Genomic DNA, 24,098 nt, shown 5'->3' on the forward strand with positions numbered 1-24,098 from the left:
GATCTTGATGGCAAAGCACTGGAAGACACAAAATCTACCCACATTGGAAGAATGGCAGACGCAGCTGATGGATTATATGGAACTGGCTGAAATGACTGGCAGAATTCGAGACTCGGGAGAAGAAGAAACGGAGGAAGTTTGGGAAAAATTTAAGGACTATTTGAAAAAGCATTATAAGTTGTATGAATGTTAAAAAATGCTTCTCTCTAGGAAATTATAGCTTCAGTATCGGTAAATCTTTGAATTGGTAAATAAGGCACAACAAGACAGAAGTGGTGTAATGAAATAATTTTATTGTGTTGAAACTAAAAATTAATGGATTTGGATTGAAATGTTTAGAGACCAGATATCACGATAAAATGGAAGATATATTATTATGTTTAAAATAAGTCAACAAATTGCTGAGGTTTTGGTTTTACAGAGAATGCAGTGTCCGGAAGATGGGGGGAGTCCATTAGATTTATGGAAACATGTATTTGGAATTTGAATTTTGTATATTATAAACCTAATAAAAATTATATTAAAAAAAAAGAGAAGCAGAAGCTCATCCACATTTCCATTTGTGCTGCGATTTCTAGGCACAGGTCTGTGATTCAGAGGCCTGGTCTGGGCAGTTTTGTGTGTGTGTGCCCGCCCTAACAATTTCCCCAGGAAAACATGCTGTTTACCACTGAATTGGAACAAATGTCAATTGAGTTGTCCATTCTCCTTAAGGACCACCTGCTCCCATGCCAACCTGCCCAAATCTTTAGCTAAGCTGTTTCTTCAGGTGCCCAAGATACTGGGGGAAAGGCAGGTGGCAACCCACACATTCCCCAAAGAAGTATACAGTCATACCTCGGGTTGAATATGCTTCAAGTTGAGTGTGTTTGAGTTGCACTCTGCGGCAACCGGGAAGTAACGGAGCGCATTACTTCCAGGTTTTGCCGCTTGCGCATGCACAGACGCTCAAAATGCATGCGCACGTGCATGCGCAGAAACGGCGAAAAGCGATGCGTGCGTGCGTAGACGTGCCATCGCTAGTCTACGTTTGCTTCTAGATGCGAACGGGGCTCCGGAACAGATCCTGTTCGTATCTAGAGGTACCACTGTATCTGGTCACTTTGGGTGCTTCCAGAATGTCACCATTTTTATGTGGGATTCAGTTACCAGCAAATGCAGGTTGTGCAATTCAGGTTTATTTGGAGCTCTTGCACAACGGACTTGCCCCCCCCCCGAAACTCCCCCCCCCCCGCTGCCTTTTTGCAGTAAGGAATGTGATGGGGAAAGGCACTGGAAAGTGTGAGATAACATTTGCTTAATGCAACATCATCTATCTTCCCCGGAAACAAATAAGAATGAATGCTCAGTAAATAGCTGTCACCTCTGCTCAACCTTTGTGCAAACACATCAGGATGAATGCTTAATAAACAGGTTGTGTGAAAGTGACCTTAGGCACCAGGTTAAGGTGTGATTGTTCTCTCAGGCATTTTAAACGATTTTATACTATGTTAAGTAGTGGTGTGTTTAATGTGGGTTACACTCTGCTTTAATGTTCTGTTGTATTTTGTTTTGCTATTGTTGTTTTAAAGTCTTAAACTATATTGTAAACGTCTCTGGGATTTTTCTGAAGGTTGGTGTACAAATATTCTAAAGAAATTTTAAAAATTAGGACTCTGCACATTATGTGACCCTCTTTGTGCATATTAAAAAAGAATCTGGAATTTGTGTGAAATCTCCATGCCGTGTGTATATACAGCGAAAAAGCTGCCTGTAGGAGGAATCCTGTAGGAAGTGAAGCAGCACTAAGTTGCAGAGTTTCACATGGTGCTAGTAATATTTACACATCACACAAAAGGAACGCACCCTCAGCAGAAGAAAACAAAAGGGCTTCTCTTTCAGCAGCAAGGAACACCACAGAAGGACAATGAATTCTCAGCGGTTTATTCAGGAATTAAGCGCTGTTATGTGTTCATTCCACTCAAAATGTGCCAACCTGGTGCCCTTCCACAGATGTTTTGCCCTGCATCTGCCACCAGCCTCTGCCAGAATGGCCATGCTCCCATGCTCCAGCCCCCATACGGCTGGCTGGGGCTGAGGGGAACTGTAATTCAGAACTTGGAGGCGGGGGCAGCAGGCTGGTGAAGGCTCCTCTTCTTCATTTAAACACTTCTTCATTTAAAGCAGGGATTCCCAAATGGTATGCAAATAGAGGGGCTGAAGGGTACCTTGAAACATCATGGATGAAGACATCATTTTGTAGAGCAGCGGGTTCAGTTTCAAAGTGGCTCAGCTCCGTTCAGTTCAGGCAGAACACCTTTTTCCATCTTCAGGGTCAAACTGCCAGGGAGGGGGGAATAATACTGCAAATTGTCAGTAAAAGCCAGCTGTGGCTGGTGCTGCTTATGATGCTTGCAATCTGCCCTCATTCCCAAACTCCCAGGACAGCTTTGCATATATAAAAGGAAAAGTTTCTCTTTCTTCCTATGAAGAAGCTGAAGGGTGGGCCTATAAACAGATATCATTCATGTGACACTTTAAAGGCAGGCAGCTTGCTCATGAATTGGGGAAAGACAGAGCCGGTGGCTGAATCAGGGCTCAGTTTGCTGCCATGTAGTCCCATTGCGGCAACTGCGAGCCCAAGAAGAAGCCAGGCTCACACAAGGACTCCTGTAAAGGCTCTGTTTGCATTAGGCCTTCTTTCACCCTAAGCCACCATATTGGGTGCACCCACCACTTTATTTGGCAGGGGTGGGGGGCCCTTTTTGTGACCACATTCCCTCATGGGCCACCTTCTGGGGGCTAAATGCCAGTGGCAGGTTGGGCCAAGGACCAAGGTCGGAGGAGCAGCCTTTCCATAAATGCCCCCCTTGTGCAATGGGCTCATTTCTGCACATGCTCACATTCATGGACACATTTTAGCCAGGCAAAAACACTCGAGGAGGGTGGGAAGCAGGGCTGGGGAGAAGGGTGTGGGCCTTGGCACAGTCCCAAGGGGCAGCAAGCTCTGGAGATTCTGCAGCGCTGAATCCCTGGAGGAGGATGCATGGGCTCATCCCTGCTCATCAGTGCTCTGGCCTTCTGGGGTCTGGTGCAGACGGAGGGGGGAGCGTTAACTCCCCCCCTCCTGCCATAACGCCATTCCCAATCTCCCATGACTGCTTTTACATCTTGCCTGGCTTGACCCTTAGGGATCCCGGGCTGCCAGCCTTGTTGCCAGGGCCGTCACCGTCAGCGAAAGAGCAGTGTGCCAGTTTGCGTTGTCAGAATGCATATAGCTGATTTAATTTACTTGCTGCTGCTTGGCGTTTGAATGTAGCCAAGGTGGCTTATTATGACTTGAAGTGAGGGTCAGGAGTTCCAGCCTAATGCTGGGGATGATAAGAGTGGCCTGTTAGCACAGAAGCTTTTGATTTGCATGGTGGTGCCAGAGTTCTGCAGTGGCCCTCGTGCAAGGGAGTAACGCAGCGCAACCGAGGAATCCAATGCAGTGTTGCGCCAGCAGAGAATCACTGTGCAGCAAAGATGCCAGCAACCTGCTCAGGCATTCCTTTGGGCAACAACATCCCACCAGTAGAGTAAGTATCCCACTAAGTGACTTTAACTTAGCACTGCACTGGATATAATCCAATTTTTAGATGCCAGGAGAAACCGTTCCTCTTCAACTAGGCCATGGGCTGATTAATATTCTACAGCCTTTTAAATGAGTCTGTGGGAAGGGTGTGCATGTTGTTGTTGTGCTGTTTTGTTTTACTTATTTTTATCCTGTGAACTGCCCTGAGACCTTATGATGAAGGGTGGTATATAAATCTAATAATAAAATAATAATAATACAACCCAGAATACGGAAAGAGGATACAACTGTAGTGCTAACATAATAAGAGGACAGTCTAAATTTAATTAGTAAAAAGAAAATCATCCAAAAGAATGCTCACAGAGTGGCTAGCAAATTAAATAAAGTGGGAGGCAGTAAAGCTCTGCCAATGCTTTAGCAAGAGGTTTGTGGTTCACTCCTAACCGACACCTTTGCATGGTGCTGGTGGGATCTGTCCAAGATGATTTCATTGCCTGAGAGAAGGGAAACCCAAAAGGCCACTCACTAATATGGGGCACAATCCACCCAGTGGTTCTCCTGACACAAATCTCATGGAGTGAAGGAAACCTGTGATGGGAGACTGAGGTCCCTCCAGACCAGTGGGGTTTTTGTGGGTGTATTCTGCAGCATGTCACAGATTCAGTAATAGTGCATGAGTTGTGAATTTATACTGGACCACCCACACATCCTCCCTCTTCAATCATTGCTCTGTGATGCTTCCCCAGTGTTACTGTACTGTTGCTGTCTAGAAGGGAACTCTTGTGCTATAGCACAGCAAAAGCAGGGTGAATCCTGTCCCCACCTGAATATTTGTGGTTATGAAAACTTACAGGATTCTAGCAGGATGTTACGGGGCAGGTGCTGATGATGCAAAGCAGTATGTTCATCCCAAAACCTTTGCAGACTTGAACAGTTCTTAAAAAGTGGGGTTGCATATGACTGCCCCAGTCTCCACGAATGCCCCATGAAAAGGATATCTGGAGGGTCCCTGAGAGCCTTGAAGAGAGAGAAAAAGAGTGGGGATCCTTAGGACTGATCCAAAGGGCACTTTGGCACCTGGGGCATACAATCCAAATGGTCCTGCCCGCCCTTGTTGGGTTGGTTTTTTAAAAAAAACAAGTAATAATTCCATTTAAAAACAGAAACTTTGCTGCCCTTTGGTAACATCACCAATCTGCCACCCTCTTGGCAGAGCTGGTCCATGGCATGGTGAAGGAAAGGAAGGCTTCTTGGCATGGGACTGGAGAGGCTGATGCTTTCTCATCTTTCCTCTAGACAACTGCGCAGGAACCTGAGTCTCTGTTTCATTACAAAGCTGCTGGGAAAGATGCAGACAGCAGTGAGCAATGAGGTTAGTGTGGGAAAATGTGGGAAGAGGGTGAACTGGTTCCAGGTCTGATGATGCTTTCCTGAGATCCTTCCAACAAAGAATCATAGAATCAAAGGATCACAGAATTTTAGAGTTGGAAGGGAAACCAAGGGCCATCTAGCCCAACCTGCAACACAGGGATCTCAGCTAAAGCATCCATGGCAGGTGGGCATCCAATCTCTGCCTAAAAACCTCCCAGGAAGGAGAGTCCACCACCTCCCAAGGGAGACCATCCCGCTGTCAAACAGCTCTTCCCGTCAGACGGTTCTTCTTGAGGTTTAGTCGGAATCGCCTTTCTTGTATAGCAGGAGCTCCCTAGGAATACTGGCTATGGGTTTTTCTGGGAGCATGGCTGGCAGGGATATTGCATCCTGTTTGTGGATGCTGAAACATTTGTGTAGACCAGCAGTTGTCAAATTTTTGCCTGTGAAAGAGGCCTTTCTATGTCTGTGTGACTGTCAGCGAGTTGTTGCATCCCTTTCTCCAAGCTCATATACACATTTTGGGGTGCAGACAGGGTGCCAGCCAGGCTTTCAGGGCCCCAAGAACTCCAGGTGTGACTTAGAATGCATTCAGAACTCCCCAGCAGGCTGAGCACTGCAGATGTGCACGTCTGAGCATGTCTACCCAGAAGGGGAAGCAAAGCAGGTGTGACACAGGGCAGCCTGGCCCTGGCACAGAAGGAGAGCCACGTTGTGCCTTGCAAACTCCCTGTCAGCAGAAGAAACCTTTGCAGGTCAGAATTCTGACACACATTACGGCACGAAAGGACAAGTCATTTTATTTTGAGGAATACATTCCGGGGGGGGGGAATCTGCCAGGGAACCCCAGGCTGGGGCCAGAAGTGGGCAGGACACCCCTTTTCTCCCTCCCTCGTTCTCTGCTTTCTCTTCCCCTTCTCTCTATTGCAGCCTGTGTTCTCCCTGCCCCTCTGCCACCCACTTCGCCCTCCCTCTCACTTCTCCCATTTCTCTTTCTTTTCTTTCTTCTCGCCCCTCCCTGCATTTAATCTAGAAGCAGCCCTCAGGCTCACGTTGACAACCGCCGAATTAGAAAGGTGGCACACCCTCTAGGACATCTAGAAACCATCGTTTCTTCCAGAAACTTTTCTGCCCTCATCTGGGTTCCATCTCCCTGCGCCCCCCCCCCAGGGCAGAGGAGGGGAGGAGAAAGGGAGGAGGTGCACACCGTGGTTTTGTGACTGCCATGTGTGACTGGGTTCCAATCCTTCCTGGCTTTGATTTCTCAACTTTGAACGCAATGCCAGAAAATTAATATAGCTGCTTGCATCTGGGACTGATAAAGGCTGATGGGATCCCTGGGGAGGAAAGCGACACGACAGCAGCAAGGCCGCCTGCTCTTAGCATCCTTTCTAGCAGCATGTGCCCTGCCGTCAGCATCTCCCGCACATTGCACTCTCGTGTAGACAGGAGCATGTATATCTGTCATACATGAGGGGCCAGATAGTCTGGTAGAATGTTTTCTGTGTCAAGAGTTTTGATGAATATTTATTTATTTATTTATTTATTTATAAAAGTATTTATATATCTACCCTCACAAAAGGATATCAAGGCCACTGGAAAAAGCCTGTGGGTCTTATGCGCCAGTGCCATAGGTGCACTGCTGGGAATCCTGCTGTCCCCGAACTCATTTTCTCCTCACTCATATGCCTCCTGGTTAACAACCAAGGAGGGAGGCAGTCATCAGAAGGGCTGGGTTTGGGGCCCAGCCAGGATGCCTGTTGCTGAAGCATTCATAGAATTGTAGAGCTGGAAGGGACCAAGAGGGTCATCTAGTCCAGGGACCAAGAGGGTCATCTAGTCCTTTGCAATGCAGGAATCTTTTTGACTGACGGGGGGGGGGGGCGCTCAGACCCACGACCCTGAGATTAAGAGTCTCATGTTCTACTGACTGAGACATTCATGCTGGTTTAAAGCAACCTTCCCCACCCCGGTGCCCTTTCTCCTGCTGTTTTGAACTCCAGCCAACAGAGCCAACGTTCAGTAAGGATGGAAGCCAGTACTTCCACATTGGCTGCCCCTGCTTTACAGGTGGCTCTGCACCTCAAAGAGCTTTCGCCCTACGTTTTGGCAGGAGGGGCTGGTAGCAAAGCAAGAGAGAGAGAGAAGGGGAGTCACATCCACTAAGGCAGTTGCACATTCTGCTGTGTCTTTGCCTTTCACCTGCTCATGCCCAGTCCTCCATCGCTCTTGCTTCCCATCCTTCTGTGTGTTCCAGCCGAACTCTCCCTACTCAGTTTAAAGAAAGCTTGCCGGTTTCCCAGAGGCGCCTGGTTTGCCCTGTGAGGACAGGAGGCAGAACTAGGTGGGCCCTCTTTAGCCTAATCCAGCAGGCTTCTCTTACGTTCTTATGATCTTAAACAAGCTGAAACATTTTTTAAAAAATCTGTAACTCTATTTGAATGATGCAAACTGATGAAGACTTGGCAGGATCACAGAATGAAAATAAACTTTTTTCTCCTTATGAGCAATACATCAGCCCTTTCCCACACATTTCTGTATATTAGGGGTAGGCAACTGGAGGTCTAGCAACTCAGTCTGGCACCCAGGGCTTCCCATCTGCTCCCCAGGAGGACCCCAAGAACCCCCACAATGTATCTGAGATGCTAGACAAATGACTCTTCAATTCCCCCCCCCCCCAGGCAGTGAACAGCTGCCCTTGCATTATGGACAAGAGTAAAAGGTGGGGTGCCTAAGATTGGGGTGGGGGGGGTTGCGTGCTACCCATGCCTCTCTTGCTGTGCACCAGGGGCAAAACTAGGCTTTATTTCACCAGGGTCAAAGACCCAGTTTGGTCTCCCATGTGCATTTGTGTACACACACACACACACACACAAACAAACACACACGCTAGGAGCCTCAATGGTATCCCTCTGGAGGCTTTGCCCAGGGCAAAAAACCTGGCTATCCCCCCTGTAGCCCCCTGCTGTGCACCAACTTTTACCAACATTGGTGCTCCGCATATGTTTTGGACTACATCTCCCATCGGCCCCAGGTTGGTAAAAGTTTTGTGTGCAATGGAGAGGAGAGAGTTCAGGAGTCCTTTGCATGCAGCTTGGGTTGCAAGGGAATGACTTGACAGACAAAGCCAGCTCTGGCTTTGCTTCGTTCAAAATCAACCCCCACCCCCATTTTAAAAAATTAGTTGACGTCCAGAGCTGTATACTTTGTTTTCTGCTCCAGCAACTGAATGTAATTTCGAAATTGCCAACTTGGCTTATTCCAAAGCCCATCACAGCAGAAACTCCTTTGGCTTCTGCGCTTGTGTGCCGAGAAAGGCGTGCAGGTGGGCGGCTTATTTTTGTATATTTAGCTCTATATATGTTTTGTGATTCATCCCAGCAAGTAAGCTATTGTTTAAATATTCTCCAAGGCTTCTTTTTAAGGAAGAAGAATAAGCAATCAGCAGGCACAATGGGGAGCGATGGGAATGGACGTGAACGGAGAGGAGATCTGACAGATTGCTTTCCCTCTCCTCCCCCCCCACCGCCCCCTCCCCTCCAGTGCTCCGTGGAAATGAAATTTCTGCTGATTTGTTAACATTCAAACCCACAACGAGGTTATGCAGAGTTAGAAGCACTTGGGAGGCAGGGAAAGAGAGCACAGGGAGGAATGGCTTTTACAAGGGCAAGTCTGCACAGGAGCTTGGCAGGGCAGTGGGGCCCAGAAGTGCCGACTCAGCCCATCCGATCTACGCAAGGCGTGCTGCCTCAGGGCTCGGCCAGGGGAGCAGGCAGCTGAGCCAGACTGGAAACAAAGCTGCACTCAGGCCTGAGGCAGCAAGCAGGCGGCCAGGCAAGAGCCGGTTTACACCTGGCCTGCCCAGTCCAGTCTGAAGGCCTTATATATGCCGGCCAGTCACAAGCACAGATGTGTGTCACATTACCATTCTTTGAAGAAGGACTTTGTGGCTTGAGCACACCCAGTCCTTGAAAGGACCACCGGGTTCCCAACTCAAGCCTTAGAATTTTGGACTTTATCAGGGATTAGCAGTGGAATTGCCAAAGTTTCTGAGAAGCTGGATCAGTTTTGTGACTCTGCTTAAGCCACCTTTTCCAGTTTCCACCATTTCAGGCTTCTTGCCAATTATTTGTTTAAATGCACAGTCTGACCTGGACCTATGATGTTATTGTGCATTCTTCCTTCCTGGAGCCTTGGGAAATTCAGGGTGGCCTTTACAAGGCCAGCTTGAAGAAGGATCAGTACTGACTTATGGTATACTGAGTCAGCAGGCGTTGTGGAGGTGCAGAAACAAGCACACTTTTTATAGGCAGCTAAAAAAAATGTACTCATCAGCATGGCTGGATTATGGGCTGAGTAGAGGAAATAATTGCAACCAACCCCCACTTAATATCTGGATGCCTTGTATTCTTCATCCTTGTCCTGAACAAGCAGCAAAGGTTTAGGTCTGATAATGACAGTAATGAGAGACGTTCTGGTTGCTAAAAAGGCGGATTAGGTTGCAGGGGAAGAAATAGTATATATCACCCATGTGGGCTAATTAATAAAAGAATGCGCTGGGTGCCTACATCCAGAAATGTGGGGCAGTCAAACTCCAGTAACAGAGCCAGAGTCCCAGCAGCAAAGTCATAAACCACAAAAGCAAGCAACAGTACAGCCTAGGAATATAGGCTGTTAGATTTAACCCATTTACAGCACTTCCCCATTTCTACCCTCCTTGCAATGAACAGATCACACCATTAGCAAGTTTAAATGTGTTATTCCATGCAGCAGCAAGAAGAACACAGGTAGAAAAAAAATGTTTTACAAAACACAGAAAAATACTTCTCGGCACACAGTCTGGGCTTGAAGCGCAGTGTTGTCTTGGTCAACTTTAGAATGAACAAAGATCCTTTACTTCCATCTTCACCAAAAGTGAAGGGGGAATAACCTGAGTCTTAACCCTTTCATGCGTTAACCAGCCCTAAGCTTGCTAGTTATATTTGACTGAAATTTCCCACATAAGTAAGGTTCCCCAAGGAGCTGTTTTGGTTTTTAACATGTTCATCAACAGCCTAGATACAGGGGAGGACGGTGAGAGGCCAGACTTGCTGATGACACCACAGTATTCAGGTTGGTATAAATGAAAAGAATTGTAAAGAGCTCCCAAAGATCCCTCAGAACCGAGTGAATGGGCAATAGCAAACAAGGTTCGTTGTAAGTAAGTGTACTGTTCAGCACATCTTGGCAAATAAAAATAAATCCTAGCTGCATGCATACTGATGGAGTCTGATGTAACAGGAATGGGGTCTTGGGATCATGCTGGGTAGCTCGGTCAAAACACTGTGCTAGAGTACACCAGCTGTTTTTTAAAAAGCAAATTTCAGGCTAGAGATCATTAGGGAAGGGATGAAAAAATAGAAGTTCCAATATCATAACAACTTTATAAAACTCTATGGTATAACCAGAATATGAGTACTGTGTGTGGCTTTTGATTGCCATATCTCAAAAAGAGTTGCAGAAAAAGTAAGCTAAAGTGATCTCCGCCCCCTGCCCTATTTCCTGCCTTACGGGTGGCATCCAACCCCATAAATCGCTGGTCCCTGGCTCTGCCATGTGCACTTTGGAGCCCCGCCAATCCCCGACACATGGCTGCCAGTCACAAACCCCCGTTACTGGAGAGCAGCAGCTGGAGGAGGCTACTGCCCTCATGTACCACGAGATATGGGATTCTTGGAGGCATCTGCTTCGCCAGCCCGAGAAACAGAATGCTGGACTACACAGACGGACGCTTCATCTAATCCAGCAGGGCTCTCTTAGTCTCACAGGCTGCCCCCTTCCCGCTAGCCTCCTTTCCCTCCCTGCTGGAGTCTGGATTTGACACCCACATTGCTACCCCCTCTCTCGTGCCATTTCGATGGGAGACAATGGTGAGGTCAAGGAATGGTGGCTTTGGGTCAGTGTCATGTGAATTGATCCCTTTCAGCAGAAACCCACATCCTATCCTACAGAAGGTCAGGCCTGGCTGGGAACAGAGGCTGTCTTTCTGAGTGGCCTTTTCCCTTCTCTCGGGGGAGTGGGGTGGATTGGCTGCCTTCCATTTGCTTGCTGTTCCATTGCCTTTTTAGGCTTGAAAACCCAGGCAGGCAGAGACTGTAGCACTGGTGGCAGCTCACAGAGCTCAAACAACATTATTCAGGGCAGGCAGGGTGAAGCCTAAGAAATGGAGCTGGGACTGCCTGCTAGCTCGGGTCCTTATAGGGGTTGAGAAGTGCAACCCCCGCCCTGCAAGTTGCACTTCCACTTACATGTATGCAAAGGGAGGAGGAGAGTCAATAGTCCCGGGAGAATCCTGGGAGCACGCCTGCAAAAGATGAAGCCCATCTCCCAAACAGTTCTTCTGCCCTTGCAAATCTCCCCTGCAAAAAGGAATGGCACGGAAAGGTTGGATTGGTGTCTCTCGTAAGTCTGCCCTTGTGTCCCTAGATTGTTGGCTCATTTTATTTCGGTGTCAGGGTGCCTCCTATTTCATAGGGCTGCCTTTTTCAGGAGAAGGGGTGGGGTTCTCTTTTGCTGCAAGTCAGTTGGGGGAGCTGAAAACACAGAACCGCTGTCTGGTTGCTGGTGAGTGAACTGATCCCACAACTTCTGCCAAGGGAAGGGAACCCGCCGTGCAGCCTCTTCAAGGGACGTGTCTGGGCCAGGGAAGAGGAGGTTGCTCTGCTTGTTCATCCCCAGTGCAGCCTCCGGCCCTCATCCTCTGACTGCAAGCCCACAAGCCGCACTGCTCACTCCCATGTGACATCTGTGGGGCGCATGTGTGGGGTAGAATCCTTTGGGCTCTGGTTCTGTGGTCTTGGGGCTCACATCATGTGAGCAGCAAGTGGCAGCTAAGACAGGAGCCAACAATCCCTTCTTTTTGCTAACGACAACAAAGTAACTGGAAACAAACGTCTTCACATTGGGGAGAAGCATGCAGGGCATTTCTAGGTCTATCAAGCTGCCCCCGCTGCGTGCCAAGCAGATCAGACAGAGGCTGCTATTCAGAGTCAAGTCTGAGTAGGCAGTGACAGGGAAACCAGTCCTGCAAGTTGGGAGCAGCACACTCTCTTCCCCAGAGCAGTTTAAAATAAATAAATAAAAACTTTTAAAATTAATACAGCAACAAATGATGATATAAAGGCAGGCATTTGTACAGCACTTCTAACAATGTTAAAAGGTATCAACACTCCTGAAGCATGGCAGAAGGGGCAAGGCTGCCGGCTGTGCCAGCCAAATGCCTGTCATTTCATTGGTGAAAGTTGAAGAAAGCCAGGCTGACATATCTGCTGTGAGCTGTTTCTTTATTATGCCTGTCTTCACCTTTCCTTTCTCCTCTCCCAGTTTTATTTGATTTCCTTCTCTCTCAGACCTTTGCCAGCATTATATCCTAGTTTGTTTTGAGTGGCTCCAGAAATGTCTTGGGCTCATCAGCTCACTCCATTGCCTCCTGGTCTCAAGAGCTGCAGTCCACAAACTGGCCAGGTCACAGTCCTTGCATTTGAGAGGCCTTCTTACTGTTTGATCCTTTCATTCACCTGCCCTGTCACCCTCCCTCCTCATGGGTCTGAGCGCAAAGTTCTGCTGCAGCTGCTGCTGACTCGCCCAACATCCCTATCATGCTGCCAGATAAGCTCCATGCAAAGGGGCAGAATGCCGTTAGTTCACTTCCCGGGCATTGTTGCTATTTTTGAGTGGGACTCATTCACATACCAGCAAATTCAGGTTTGGAAGCTCTGGCAGAACAAAACGGCTTCCCTAAAGGAAACCGACAGGAAAATGTACTGGAAAGTGTGCAATAACAACAACAAAGGCTTTGATGCTACAAATCACATTAAATAGCCCATGCTGTCTAATCTCCCTGCAAACAAATCAAGATGAATGCTCAATAAACAGGTTGTCTGGAAGTGCCCACTGACATTGCCATGCTTTTGTGGCCAAGTATGAACCATGAGTTCAGAGCTCAGCCTCAAGCGGCTGTTCTCCCGGCCTCAGCTCCTGCATCTGCAATGTGGGAATAAGAATAGTGCTTTTCCTTGTAAGGATGACTGAAGCATGTGAAGTACTCTGAACAACTGGATACATTCTTTGTATTAATGTTGTATGTATTAATTATGAACTGGATGGGGGTGAAGTGTGAGGGGTACCAGGGCCCTGGCCACATAATTTTTGAGTGGGTGTGAACCAGGCGCCTCCATACAGGTGACCCCGGCATGGCCCGTCCCAGTCCCCCATTTCTGCCCACCAAGGGCTGCGTTGGCTGGCTCCCCCCTTTGCAGGGGGGGGGGCAGGCAGCTCAGTGCAGCCCCGCTTTGCTCCAGTGCACACCCATCCCAGGCACCGGCAACCAGCACTACGTTGCTGAATCTGGCAATCTTTGGCCCACCTGTGATTCTGTTGCAGGAAAACTGGCTCTTCAATTCAAGACCCGGTGTCCATTGCTGGAAATCTGCCGCTGCCTTTAGAATCATAGAATCATAGAGTTGGAAGAGACCACAAGGGCCATCGAGTCCAACCCCCTGCCAAGCAGGAAACACCATCAGAGCACTCCTGACATATGGTTGTCAAGCCTCTGCTTAAAGACCTCCAAAGAAGGAGACTCCACCACACTCCTTGGCAGCAAATTCCACTGTCGAACAGCTCTTACTGTCAGGAAGTTCTTCCTAATGTTTAGGTGGAATCTTCTTTCTTGTAGTTTGGATCCATTGCTCCGTGTCCGCTTCTCTGGAGCAGCAGAAAACAACCTTTCTCCCTCCTCTATGTAACATCCTTTTATATATTTGAACATGGCTATCATATCACCCCTTAACCTCCTCTTCTCCAGCCTAAACATGCCCAGTTCCCTTAGCCGTTCCTCATAAGGCATCGTTTCCAGGCCTTTGACCATTTTGGTTGCCTTCCTCTGGACACGTTCCAGTTTGTCAGTGTCCTTCTTGAACTATGGTGCCCAGAACTGGACACAGTACTCCAGGTGAGGTCTGACCAGAGCAGAATACAGTGACACTATTACTTCCCTTGATCTAGATGCTATACTCCTATTGATGCAGCCCAGAATTGCATTGGCTTTTTTAGCTGCCGCGTCACACTGTTGGCTCATGTCAAGTTTGTGGTCAATCAAGACTCCTAGATCCTTTTCACATATACTGCTCTCAAGCCAGGTGTTACCCATCTTGTATTTGTGCCTCTCATTTTTTTTGCCCAAGTGCAATACTTTACATTTCTCCCTGTTAAAATTCATCTTGTTTGTTTTGGCCCAGTTCTCTAATCTGTCAAGGTCGTTTTGAAGTGTGATCCTGTCCTCTGGGGTGTTAGCCACCCCTCCCAGTTTGGTGTCATCTGCAAATTTGATCAGGATGCCCTTGAGTCCATCATCCAAGTCGTTGATAAAGATGTTGAATAAGATCGGGCCCAAGACAGAACCCTGTGGCACCCCACTAGTCACTCTTCTCCAGGATGAAGAGGAACCATTGATGAGCACCCTTTGGGTTCGGTCAGTCAGCCAGTTACAAATCCACTGAGTGGTAGCATAGTCAAGACCGCATTTTACCAGCTTCTTTACAAGAATATCATGGGGCACCTTGTCAAATGCCTTGCTGAAATCAAGGTAGGCTACATCCACTGCGTTCCCTTTATCTACCAGGCTTGTAATTCTGTCAAAAAACGAGATCAGGTTAGTCTGACATGACTTATTTTTCAGAAATCCATGCTGACTATTGGTGATCACAGCATTCCTTTCTAGGTGCTCACAGACTGTTTGCTTAATGATCTGCTCCAGAATCTTCCCTGGTATTGATGTCAGACTGACTGGGTGGTAATTATTTGGGTCCTCTCTTTTCCCCTTTTTGAAAATAGGGGCAACATTTGCCCTCCTCCAGTCTGCCGGGACTTCGCCTGTTCTCCAGGAATTCTCAAAGATGACTGCCAGTGGTTCCGAGATCACATCTGCCAGTTCTTTTAATACTCTTGGATGCAGTTCATCTGGCCCTGGAGACTTGAATACATCTAGACTAGCCAAGTATTCTTGTACTATCTCCTTAGTTATTCTGGGCTGTGTTTCCTCTGCTGAATCATTTGCTCCAAATTCTTCAGGTCGGGCATTGTTTTCTTTATCGGAGAAGACTGAGGCAAAGAAGGCATTGAGGAGTTCAGCCCTTTCTGTGTCCCCTGTTTGCATTTCACCATCTTCTCCTCTGAGTGACCCCACTGTTTCTTTGTTCTTCCTTTTGCTACGAACATACCCATAAAAGCCTTTTTTGTTGCTTTTAACCTCTCTAGCAAGCCTGAGTTCATTCTGTGCTTTAGCTTTTCTGACTTTGTGTCTACACGTGCTGGCTATTTGTTTGAATTCCTCTTTGGTGGTTCCCCCCTTTTCCATTTTTTGTACACATCCTTTTTTAATCTTAACTCAGTTAAAAGTTCATTAGATAGCCACCCTGGCTTCTTTAGGCACCTTCCATGTTTCCGTCTCATTGGTATTGCCTGAAGTTGTGCTTTTACTATCTCCCTCTTAACAAACTCCCAGCCATCATGAACTCCCTTTCCTTTTAGTATTACTGTCCATGGGATCTCACCCAGCACTTCCCTAAGTTTTATGAAGTCGGCTTTCTTAAAGTCAAGAAATTGAGTCCTAGTATGCTTGGCTGCTCCTTTCAGCTGTATAGTAAACTTCAGAAGAGCATGATCACTCGTGCCTAATGATCCTTCCACTTCTACCCCACTAACCAGGTCATCAACATTGGTTAGGACCAGATCTAAAATGGCTGTTCCTCTTGTTGCTTCTCCCACTTTCTGGACAATGAAGTTGTCTGCAAGGCCAGTGAGGAATCTGTTTGACCTTATGCTCTTGGCTGAGTTACAGATAGGTAGCCGTGTTGGTCTGCCATAGTAAAAACAAAAAAAAATCCTTCCAGTAGCACCTTAAAGACCAACTAAGTTAGTTCTTGGTATGAGCTTTCGTGTGCATGCACACTTCTTCAGATACACAGCTCTTGGCTGAGTTTGACATCCAACAAATATCCGGGTAACTGAAGTCCCCCATTACTACTATCTCCCTTCCTTTTGCATGCTTGGCCATCTGTTCCAGGAAGGCATCATCTATGTCCTCCGTTTGTCTTGGGGATCTATAGTAAACTCCCACAATGAGGTCATTGTTATTCTTCTCTCCCTTAATTTTGACCCAAATGCTCTCACTTTGGCTTTGAGGTTCTAAATCTTGGATCTCTTCACAGGTATACACATCCCTGACATATAACGCCACTCCTCCTCCTTTCTTGTCTGGTCTGTTTCTCTGAAATAGATTGTATCCCTCCATTATTACATTCCAATCGTGGGACTTATCCCACCAGGTTTCAGTGATGCCTATTATGTCATATTTAGTTTGCTGTACCAAGAGCTCAAGCTCATCTTGTTTATTTCCCATGCTTTGCGCATTAGTGTACAGACATTGAAGTCCATTAATCATTCCCCCGTGTCTCTTATTTAAGGATTTTTTCCTCCCACCATTAGGTCTGCGTGCTGTTTGCTCCATTCGGTCTATGACATTTGGATGATCATCTTCATCAATTGATAGACTCCTACCTTCAGGAGCACTGTCTCCCTTTATTATGCCCCCCACCAAGAAAAAGTTGTCCTAAGGCAAAGAACTGGATAGTTCTGCTCTGCTTGTGCTGCACAGCATAGTTCAATAGCAGCATAGCAATTGCACTATGCCCACGGCTCCATCGCAGAGCACACGACATCAGCAATAAAACCAGTGCACATGTGTGTGTGCCTGTATAGACTGCAGGCTTCTGATCCAGGGTTTGGAGCTCCTGCAATTTCCTGCCAAACTCTGCTATTCTTTGTGCCTTCAGTGGGATGCTGAGCTGTTGTTTGCCGGCAGAATGGGTGAGTCTTGCTGTCAGGCAGGCAGCCCTGAGTCACGAGCTGCTAACAACAAACCGGTTGGAGGACAGAGCAAGGGGCGAGCAGAGGCACGACACGCCTGCAAGCCGCTGCTTGAGCAGCCCCTTGGCTCACACACATCCAGGGCTGGGCCAAGATGTTTTGCTGCCTGAGGCAAAGGACAAGATGGCACACACACACACACACACACACACACACACACACACACACCCTTTCGATGTTCAAAAGGCAAGCAGACAGACAGCTGGATCTTACCTTGGCCCTGATGACAGGACTGCATGCTGCACTGCCCCTGAGGGCAGCAAGCTAGACCAGCAGGTGTAGAGCTGGCTATAGGGCACGTACAGGTCTTCCCCACAACACCTCATGGCTCCCCAGTGTCTGCCAGCGGAGGCGGCTGCTTTATTCTGCCCATTGTTAGGGCTGCATTGCTACAGGGGCCCAAGCTCTGCAGAAGCCCTGGGAGGAATTCCACACATCTCCCGGACATATCTTTTTTTAAAATAGTTTTTTATTAAATTTTCTAAATTACATTTCAGAATATTCATTTAAACAACCTTGAATCAATGACTCCCCTTCTTCTCTTTCAGTGGTTCGTTTTGCATACTATACAGCGCTGCATATTTTACATGAACTAAACCATTCAATAATCCATTGTTACATCTATCAAATCTTATTTACACTGTGAAATTATCTTAATGTTACCAGCGTTTTTAAATGAACACAGTTTTTACTCATAAACATTTTCCAGTCTTCTTTAAACTTGCATTTTTCTTGTTCTCTTATTCTATGTGTTAAATCTGCAAGTTGCCATTCTTCTTTGGTTGGGACCGCACTCGTTTTCCATTTTTGGGCTAACAAGACACGGGCTGCAATAATGGCACACATAAACAGTCCTTTTTGACACCTAGGAATTTCCCTCTGATTTATCCCCAACAAAAAGGACTCTTTTTGGAAAGGTACTTTTGAACATTTTTTCCAGTTCATTATATATCATTTCTCAATATTCTTTTACCCTTTTACAAGTCCACTACATATGATAAAACGTACCCTCAACCTTGTTAGATCTCCAGCACTTATTTTCAAAGATAATTATGTAAAGATCTAGAATGAAATAAAGAGGGATATGGAGGTATAGGGAAGGATGAATTTATCTTTGTGGGGGAAGGATCTCGATGATTAAAATGAATGTATTGCCAAGAATGCTATTTTTATTCCAATCAATACCGTGGTCAGAGGAGCCAGAACACTTTAAGCAATGGCAAAAGGATATTTCTAAATTTATCTGGCAGGGGAAGAAGCCCAGAATTAAATTTAATTGCTAACAGATGCTAAAGAAAGGGGTGGATTCTCTCTACCACATTTGAAATTATATTATGAAGTGTCCTTCTCTGCTGGCTACGGGAATGGATAATGTTAAAAAATACAGATGTATTAGACTTGGAAGGGCATGATCATAGATTTGGTTGGCATGCATACTTAGGATATGGGAAAACAAAGGTACACAAAGGGTTCCTGAACCACATTATAAGGAAATCAAGTTTTATGGTACAGGAAACATATTAACATTTATTAGAGAATAAAACATCATGATGGCTTTCCCCACTAGAAGCAATATCTGTTAAAAAAATTAACATGAAAGGAGAATGGACAATCTATAGAGAGCTGTTAACTGAAATGGAAAACCAATTGAAATTGAAAAAAATTCAAGATATAAGGCACCTATTAACGGACTGGTTGCAATATCACCAATTAAATATTTAGGAGCAACAAAGGAGTGGGCTTTGGGAAGGAATTCTCAAGGTTCAAAAAATAATTATTGGAGAACAATGAGAAACTATTATCAAGAATGTATAAGCTACTGTTAGAATGGGACACTAAGGATGAAGAAGTTAAAGCTGTAATATACACTGGGCAAAAGATGTGGGTTATAATATACAATTTAACTTATGGGAGAAGTTGTGGAAAGAGGATTTGAAATTTATGGCTTGTTGTACATTGAGAGAAAACTAAATGAAAATGATGTACTGTTGGTATTTGACTCCAGTAATGTATAAAAAAGGGACACAGGTGGCGCTGTGGGTTAAAGTGCAAGTAGATAAATAGGGACCGCTTACCAGCGGGAAGGTAAACGGCGTTTCCGTGTGCAGCTCTGGCTCGCCAGAGCAGCAATGTCACACTGGCCATGTGACCCGGAAGTGTCTCCGGACAGCGCTGGCCCCTGGCCTCTTAAGTGAGATGGGCGCACAACCCCAGAGTCTGTCAAGACTGGCCCGTACGGGCAGGGGTACCTTTACCTTTACCTTTAATGTATAAAAACACCTCCAACTTATGTTGGAAGTGTAAAGATAAAGAAGGTACTTTTTACCAAATCTGGTGGACATGTAAAATAATAAAAGACTTCTGGGAAATGATATATAATGAATTGAAAAAAATGTTTAAGATAACGTTTATCAAAAAACCAAAAGACTTTTTACTAGGGTTAACAGGAGACGAAATACCAAAAGATTTAAAAAGACTATGTACGCAACAACAGCTGCAAGACTGCTACTTGCCCAGAAGTGGAAGGAAGAGAAAGTCTCGACCAAAGAGTGGATAACCAAGATGATGGACTATGCCGAAATGGCAAAGATAACCGTGAGGATCAGGCCCCAAGATGACAAGAAATTCAGTCAAGAGTGGAAAATGTTTATAGAGACCACTGTGTATACATATAAACGTTAGCAGGATTGTTGTAATACTTATAATGTACTGTAATATGAATTAAGGTAAAAAAGGAGATAAAATGGATTAGAAAAATGTAATTAGATGCAAAAAAATTAGGGAAAAATTGGAAACCAGAGGGGCAGGGGAAAGTCCGAGGGATCTAAGTAATCTCAGAAGTGTAGAAATTGAAAACAATGTGAATGTATAAGAATATTGTTTTTAAAAATGAAAATTATATGTGTGTGTGTGTGTGTGTGTGTGTGTGTGTGTGTGTATATATAAAAACTTGGTCTCTATGGACTGTCTATTAGCTAAAATTGTGGCAAACAGTGTAATAGTCGCAATTCAGTAAAGAAATAGGTCTGTAATTTTTTGTCTTTGTTAGATCACTGTCCTGCTTGGGGATCAGGGTATTAGAGGCATCCTTCCATGATACAGGAATTACTCCCGTTCTATTCATGGTATCTTTAGGCGGGTCGATAAGAGCGTCCTGGAACTTTTTGTAATAAATTGCTGTAAGTCCATCTGGTCCCAGTGCGTCCCCCATCTTCATTTTCTGTATTGCCATTTGTACTTCCAATATTGATATGGGTGCATTCAAACTTATCTGGTTTTCTTTGGATACTTGTGGTATGATACAGTTACTCAAATAAGATTCCATTTTCTTACACTCCTCTTCACCACGGTGATATAGTAACCTATAAAATTTTCTGAATGCTTTCCTTTTTTCTTGTCAGGTGTTTATCCTCATCAATGATATTATTTATTATGAATAATAATAATGTATTAACTGAAAAGTTGGAAATTACAAAGGGCACAAGACAAGGTTGTCTGTCGTCTCCATTATTATTTATCATGGTCCTGGAAGTCCTGTTAAGAAATTTGAGAAATAAGGAGCAAATTAAGGGAATTCGAGTCGGTTGGAATGAATACAAATTAAGGGCCTTTCCAGATGATCTTGTTAAAACAGTGGAAGAACCTTTAATCAGTGCTAAAAGAGCACTTGAAATAATTGAACAATTTGGGCAAGTAGCAGGTTTTAAATTAAATAAATACAAAAATGCTTGTAAAGAATATGAATCGGGATTTGAAAGACAAATTGCAACAAGAAGGTATAGAGGTGGTTTAAAAGGTAAAATATTTAGGAATATGGCTAACATCTAAAAATATCAATTTGTTTAAAGATAATTACATACCAGTGTGGAATGGCATCAGATGAGATTTAGAAATATGGGGAAGAATAAAACTATCCCTGTGGGGTAGAACTTCTGTAATTAAAATGAATGTGCTACCAAAGATGTTTTTTTTCTATTCCAGTCAATCCCAATTATAAACGGACAAAGCAATTTTAAAGAGTGGCAAAAAGTAATTTTAAGATATATCTGGCAAGGGAAGAAACCAAGAATTAAATTTAAATTACCTACAGATGTAAAAGAAAGAGGTGGCTTCGCCTTGCCAAACCTAAAATTGTATTACGAAGCCTCTTGTCTGTGCTGGCTCAGGGATTGGATTTTATTAAAGAAATCAGATCTATTAGATCTCGAAAGATATGATAACAGATCTTATGTTATGATAAAGTAAAAGTAAACAAGGGTTTTTTGAACCATATAATTAAAAAATCATTATACGAGGTATGGAATAGATTTAAGAGTTTGTTAAAATGTAAAACACCATGGGCCACCTATGAAAATTTGGTAATCGAAGTAGACACATAGCTGTCAACCTTCCCTTTTTTTGCGGGAAATTCCCTTATTTCAGTGCCGTTTCCCGCTGCTTCCTGCTGCTATCCCGGATTGTTAGATATCCCATAGACTGTCTCTGGGACAGGTGAGACTGCTGATCCCTTATTTTCAAATCTGAAAGTTGACAGCTATGAGTAGACAATCAGTGGAAATTAAAATCTTACGAAGAAATTAAAAGCTTAGTGAAAGATTGGTTGCATTATCATCAAATAAATGAAATATTTAAAGAAGATAAGAAAAATAATGGGTTTGAATCTACAAAATCCAGGTTTGAAGTACATTTGTTGAGTTCTTAAATTAAAATATTGTCAAAAATGTGTAAACTACTTTTAGAATGGCATGTGAAAGATGAGGAAGTTAAATCAGTTATGATACATTGAGCAAAAACATTGGTTATAATATACAATTAGAGGATTGGGGAAAACTTTGGAATGATGGAATAAATTTTACAGCTTGCAGTTCACTTAAAGAAAATATAATGAAAATGATGTATGGATGGTACATAAACCAGTGAAGTTGGCAAAAATGTACAGACTAAATAATCAGTGTTGTAAATGTAAAGAAAAAGAGGTTGCCTTCTACCATATGCGGTGGGTTTGTAATCCTGGGAAATGATATATACTGAACTTTTAAAAAATGTTGAAATATACATTGTAAAGAAACAAGAAGCCTTTCTATTGGGTGTTGTAGGTAGAGAAATACATAAGCAAGATAAAACATGGTTTTGGAGTCCTTTTGAAGCCCAAAGGTGATCTATTCTGGAAAAAGAATTGTGAAAAGAGAAGAAAAATGTGAATTGGCATTCTAACGGGTGCTTAAAAAGCCATAGATCAATCAAATCAAAGTTGGACACCATATTAAAGAACGCAGTTGGTAGTTTCCCTTCCTTTGAGTCAGTTTTCCTCACGGTTCTGTCTTCATCAAGGGAGACCTGACATATCTTTAACCTGTAAAATAAGGCACCCATCCCTTGCTCCCGCCACACCCAGATTCTGCCTGAAGTGCACTGAGGAATCCAGAAACGGAGGGACAGTAATAGTGCCCCCCCTCATGTGGAAGAGCTGCAGAGCCGAGAACGGCTTCCCAGAACACCTACGTGGTGCCCCCCCCGCTCTTTTCCTTCCAGTCTCCCCCCCCCCCCAACTCACCTTTTCCATGAAGTCCACAGCCTTCTTCCTCTTCCACAGCCTTCACCTCTCGCTACCTTTGCGGCTCTTCATCCTTGCCTTTGTCAGCAAAGTATCTCAAAGGAGGGACAGCAAAGGAAAGATATCAAGGGGTGAATCCAAGGAAATGTCCTTAGACAGTAAATCGGGACGGAGGAGGACATGGGGCCAAAGGCTTGTGTTGCCAGCAGTGGGTGGTAAAATGTGCTTGTTTCTGAGCTGTACCACTTCTGGTGCCAGCTGAAGAGTCACATAGTTGAATGCTCCGCCATGCCAGGGGAAAAATAAAAATCCCCATACATAGAAAACGTGTATGTGGGGGGCAAGGCTGGCTTGTGAGTGCTCTCCTGGACTTATAACTGTGTGCAGATCTGTTTGTTCACATAGCTTTCAACATTGGGAGCACTTTAATTCATGTGAGTCCCCACTGCAATTCTTAAGTGGTACAGTCCAAACATCTGCAGTTTGTGGGAATGGTGCCAGAGTGAATAGTGTTTCACCCCGTTGATCTCAGCATGCGTCTGACTCGGTGGGCTTTCGATCTTCGCGGGCCTCTTGGCTGGGCTGTCGGCTGCAGCCATGGAACTGAAGGGTCTGCCCCTGCCTCTATTATTAGGTCGCAGCAAAGCACACAGCTGCTCTTGGCGCCAGGTGTTGCCGGGACAAAGCAGCCGCCCCCCTTCCCATGCTGCCATGGGGCTCGGCCCCTTCTGAAAGGCAGAAGTGGGAAGAGGTTGGCTGCAGCAATGGGGGAGAAATTGCCCTTTGGATTCTTAGTTCACACTTTCTGAAAATAATACGGGAATTTCACAATACATGAAATTCACATTTATAAACATTTGTATGCAAATAATATGTACAGTGGTACCTCGGGTTACATACACTTCAGGTTACATACGCTTCAGGTTACAGACACTTCAGGTTACATAGGCTTCAGGTTACAGACTCTGCTAACCCAGAAATATTACCTCAGATTAAGAACTTTGCTTCAGGATGAGAACAGAAATTGTGCTCCAGCGGAGCGGCAGCAGCAGGAGGCCCCATTAGCTAAAGTGGTGCTTCAGGTTAAGAACAGTTTCAGATTAAGAACGGACCTCCAGAATGAATTAAGTACTTAACCCGAGGTACCACTGTATAAAGATGCTTATAGTAGGGGGAAGTATGCGTAAAAGAGCAGGTGTGATTATTTTAGCTATTTATTAAGCAAATGTAGAATAGAATAGGATCATAGAGTTGGAAGAGACCACAAGGGCCATTGAGTCCAACCCCTGCCAAGCAGGAAACATCATCAGAGCACTCCTGACATATGGTTGTCAAGCCTCTGCTTAAAGACCTCCAAAGAAGGAGACTCCACCACACTCCTTGGCAGCAAATTCCACTGCTGAACAGCTCTTACTGTCAGGAAGTTCTTCCTAATGTTTAGGTGGAATCTTCTTTCTTGTAGTTTGGATCCATTGCTCCATGTCCGTTTCTCTGGAGCAGCAGAAAACAACCTTTCTCCCTCCTCTATGTGACATCCTTTTATATATTTGAACATGGCTATCATATCACCCCTTAACCTCCTCTTCTCCAGGCTAAACATGCCCAGCTCCCTTAGCCGTTCCTCATAAGGCATCGTTTCCAGGCCTTTGACCATTT

The 24,098-nt window shown here is 45.1% G+C and overlaps 1 protein-coding gene across 7 annotated transcripts in view; it reads left to right on the forward strand.

Moving 5' to 3' along the window:
* Positions 1–24,098, forward strand: part of FAM178B (family with sequence similarity 178 member B) — a 186,467-nt gene that overhangs the window by 114,600 nt on the left and 47,769 nt on the right. For 6 of the 7 annotated variants that reach the window (XM_081921282.1, XM_081921281.1, XM_081921283.1 and 3 more), the window contains one exon: positions 4,850–4,925. The exons of the other annotated variant lie outside the window; for it this stretch is intronic. In XM_081921282.1, coding sequence (XP_081777408.1) covers positions 4,850–4,925 — 76 coding nt within the window. The remainder of the gene's footprint in view (positions 1–4,849; positions 4,926–24,098) is intronic. 7 annotated transcript variants of the gene reach the window in all.

Source organism: Podarcis melisellensis, assembly GCF_964234715.1.
Source record: "Podarcis melisellensis genome assembly, chromosome: 8".
Lineage (NCBI taxonomy): Eukaryota > Metazoa > Chordata > Lepidosauria > Squamata > Lacertidae > Podarcis > Podarcis melisellensis.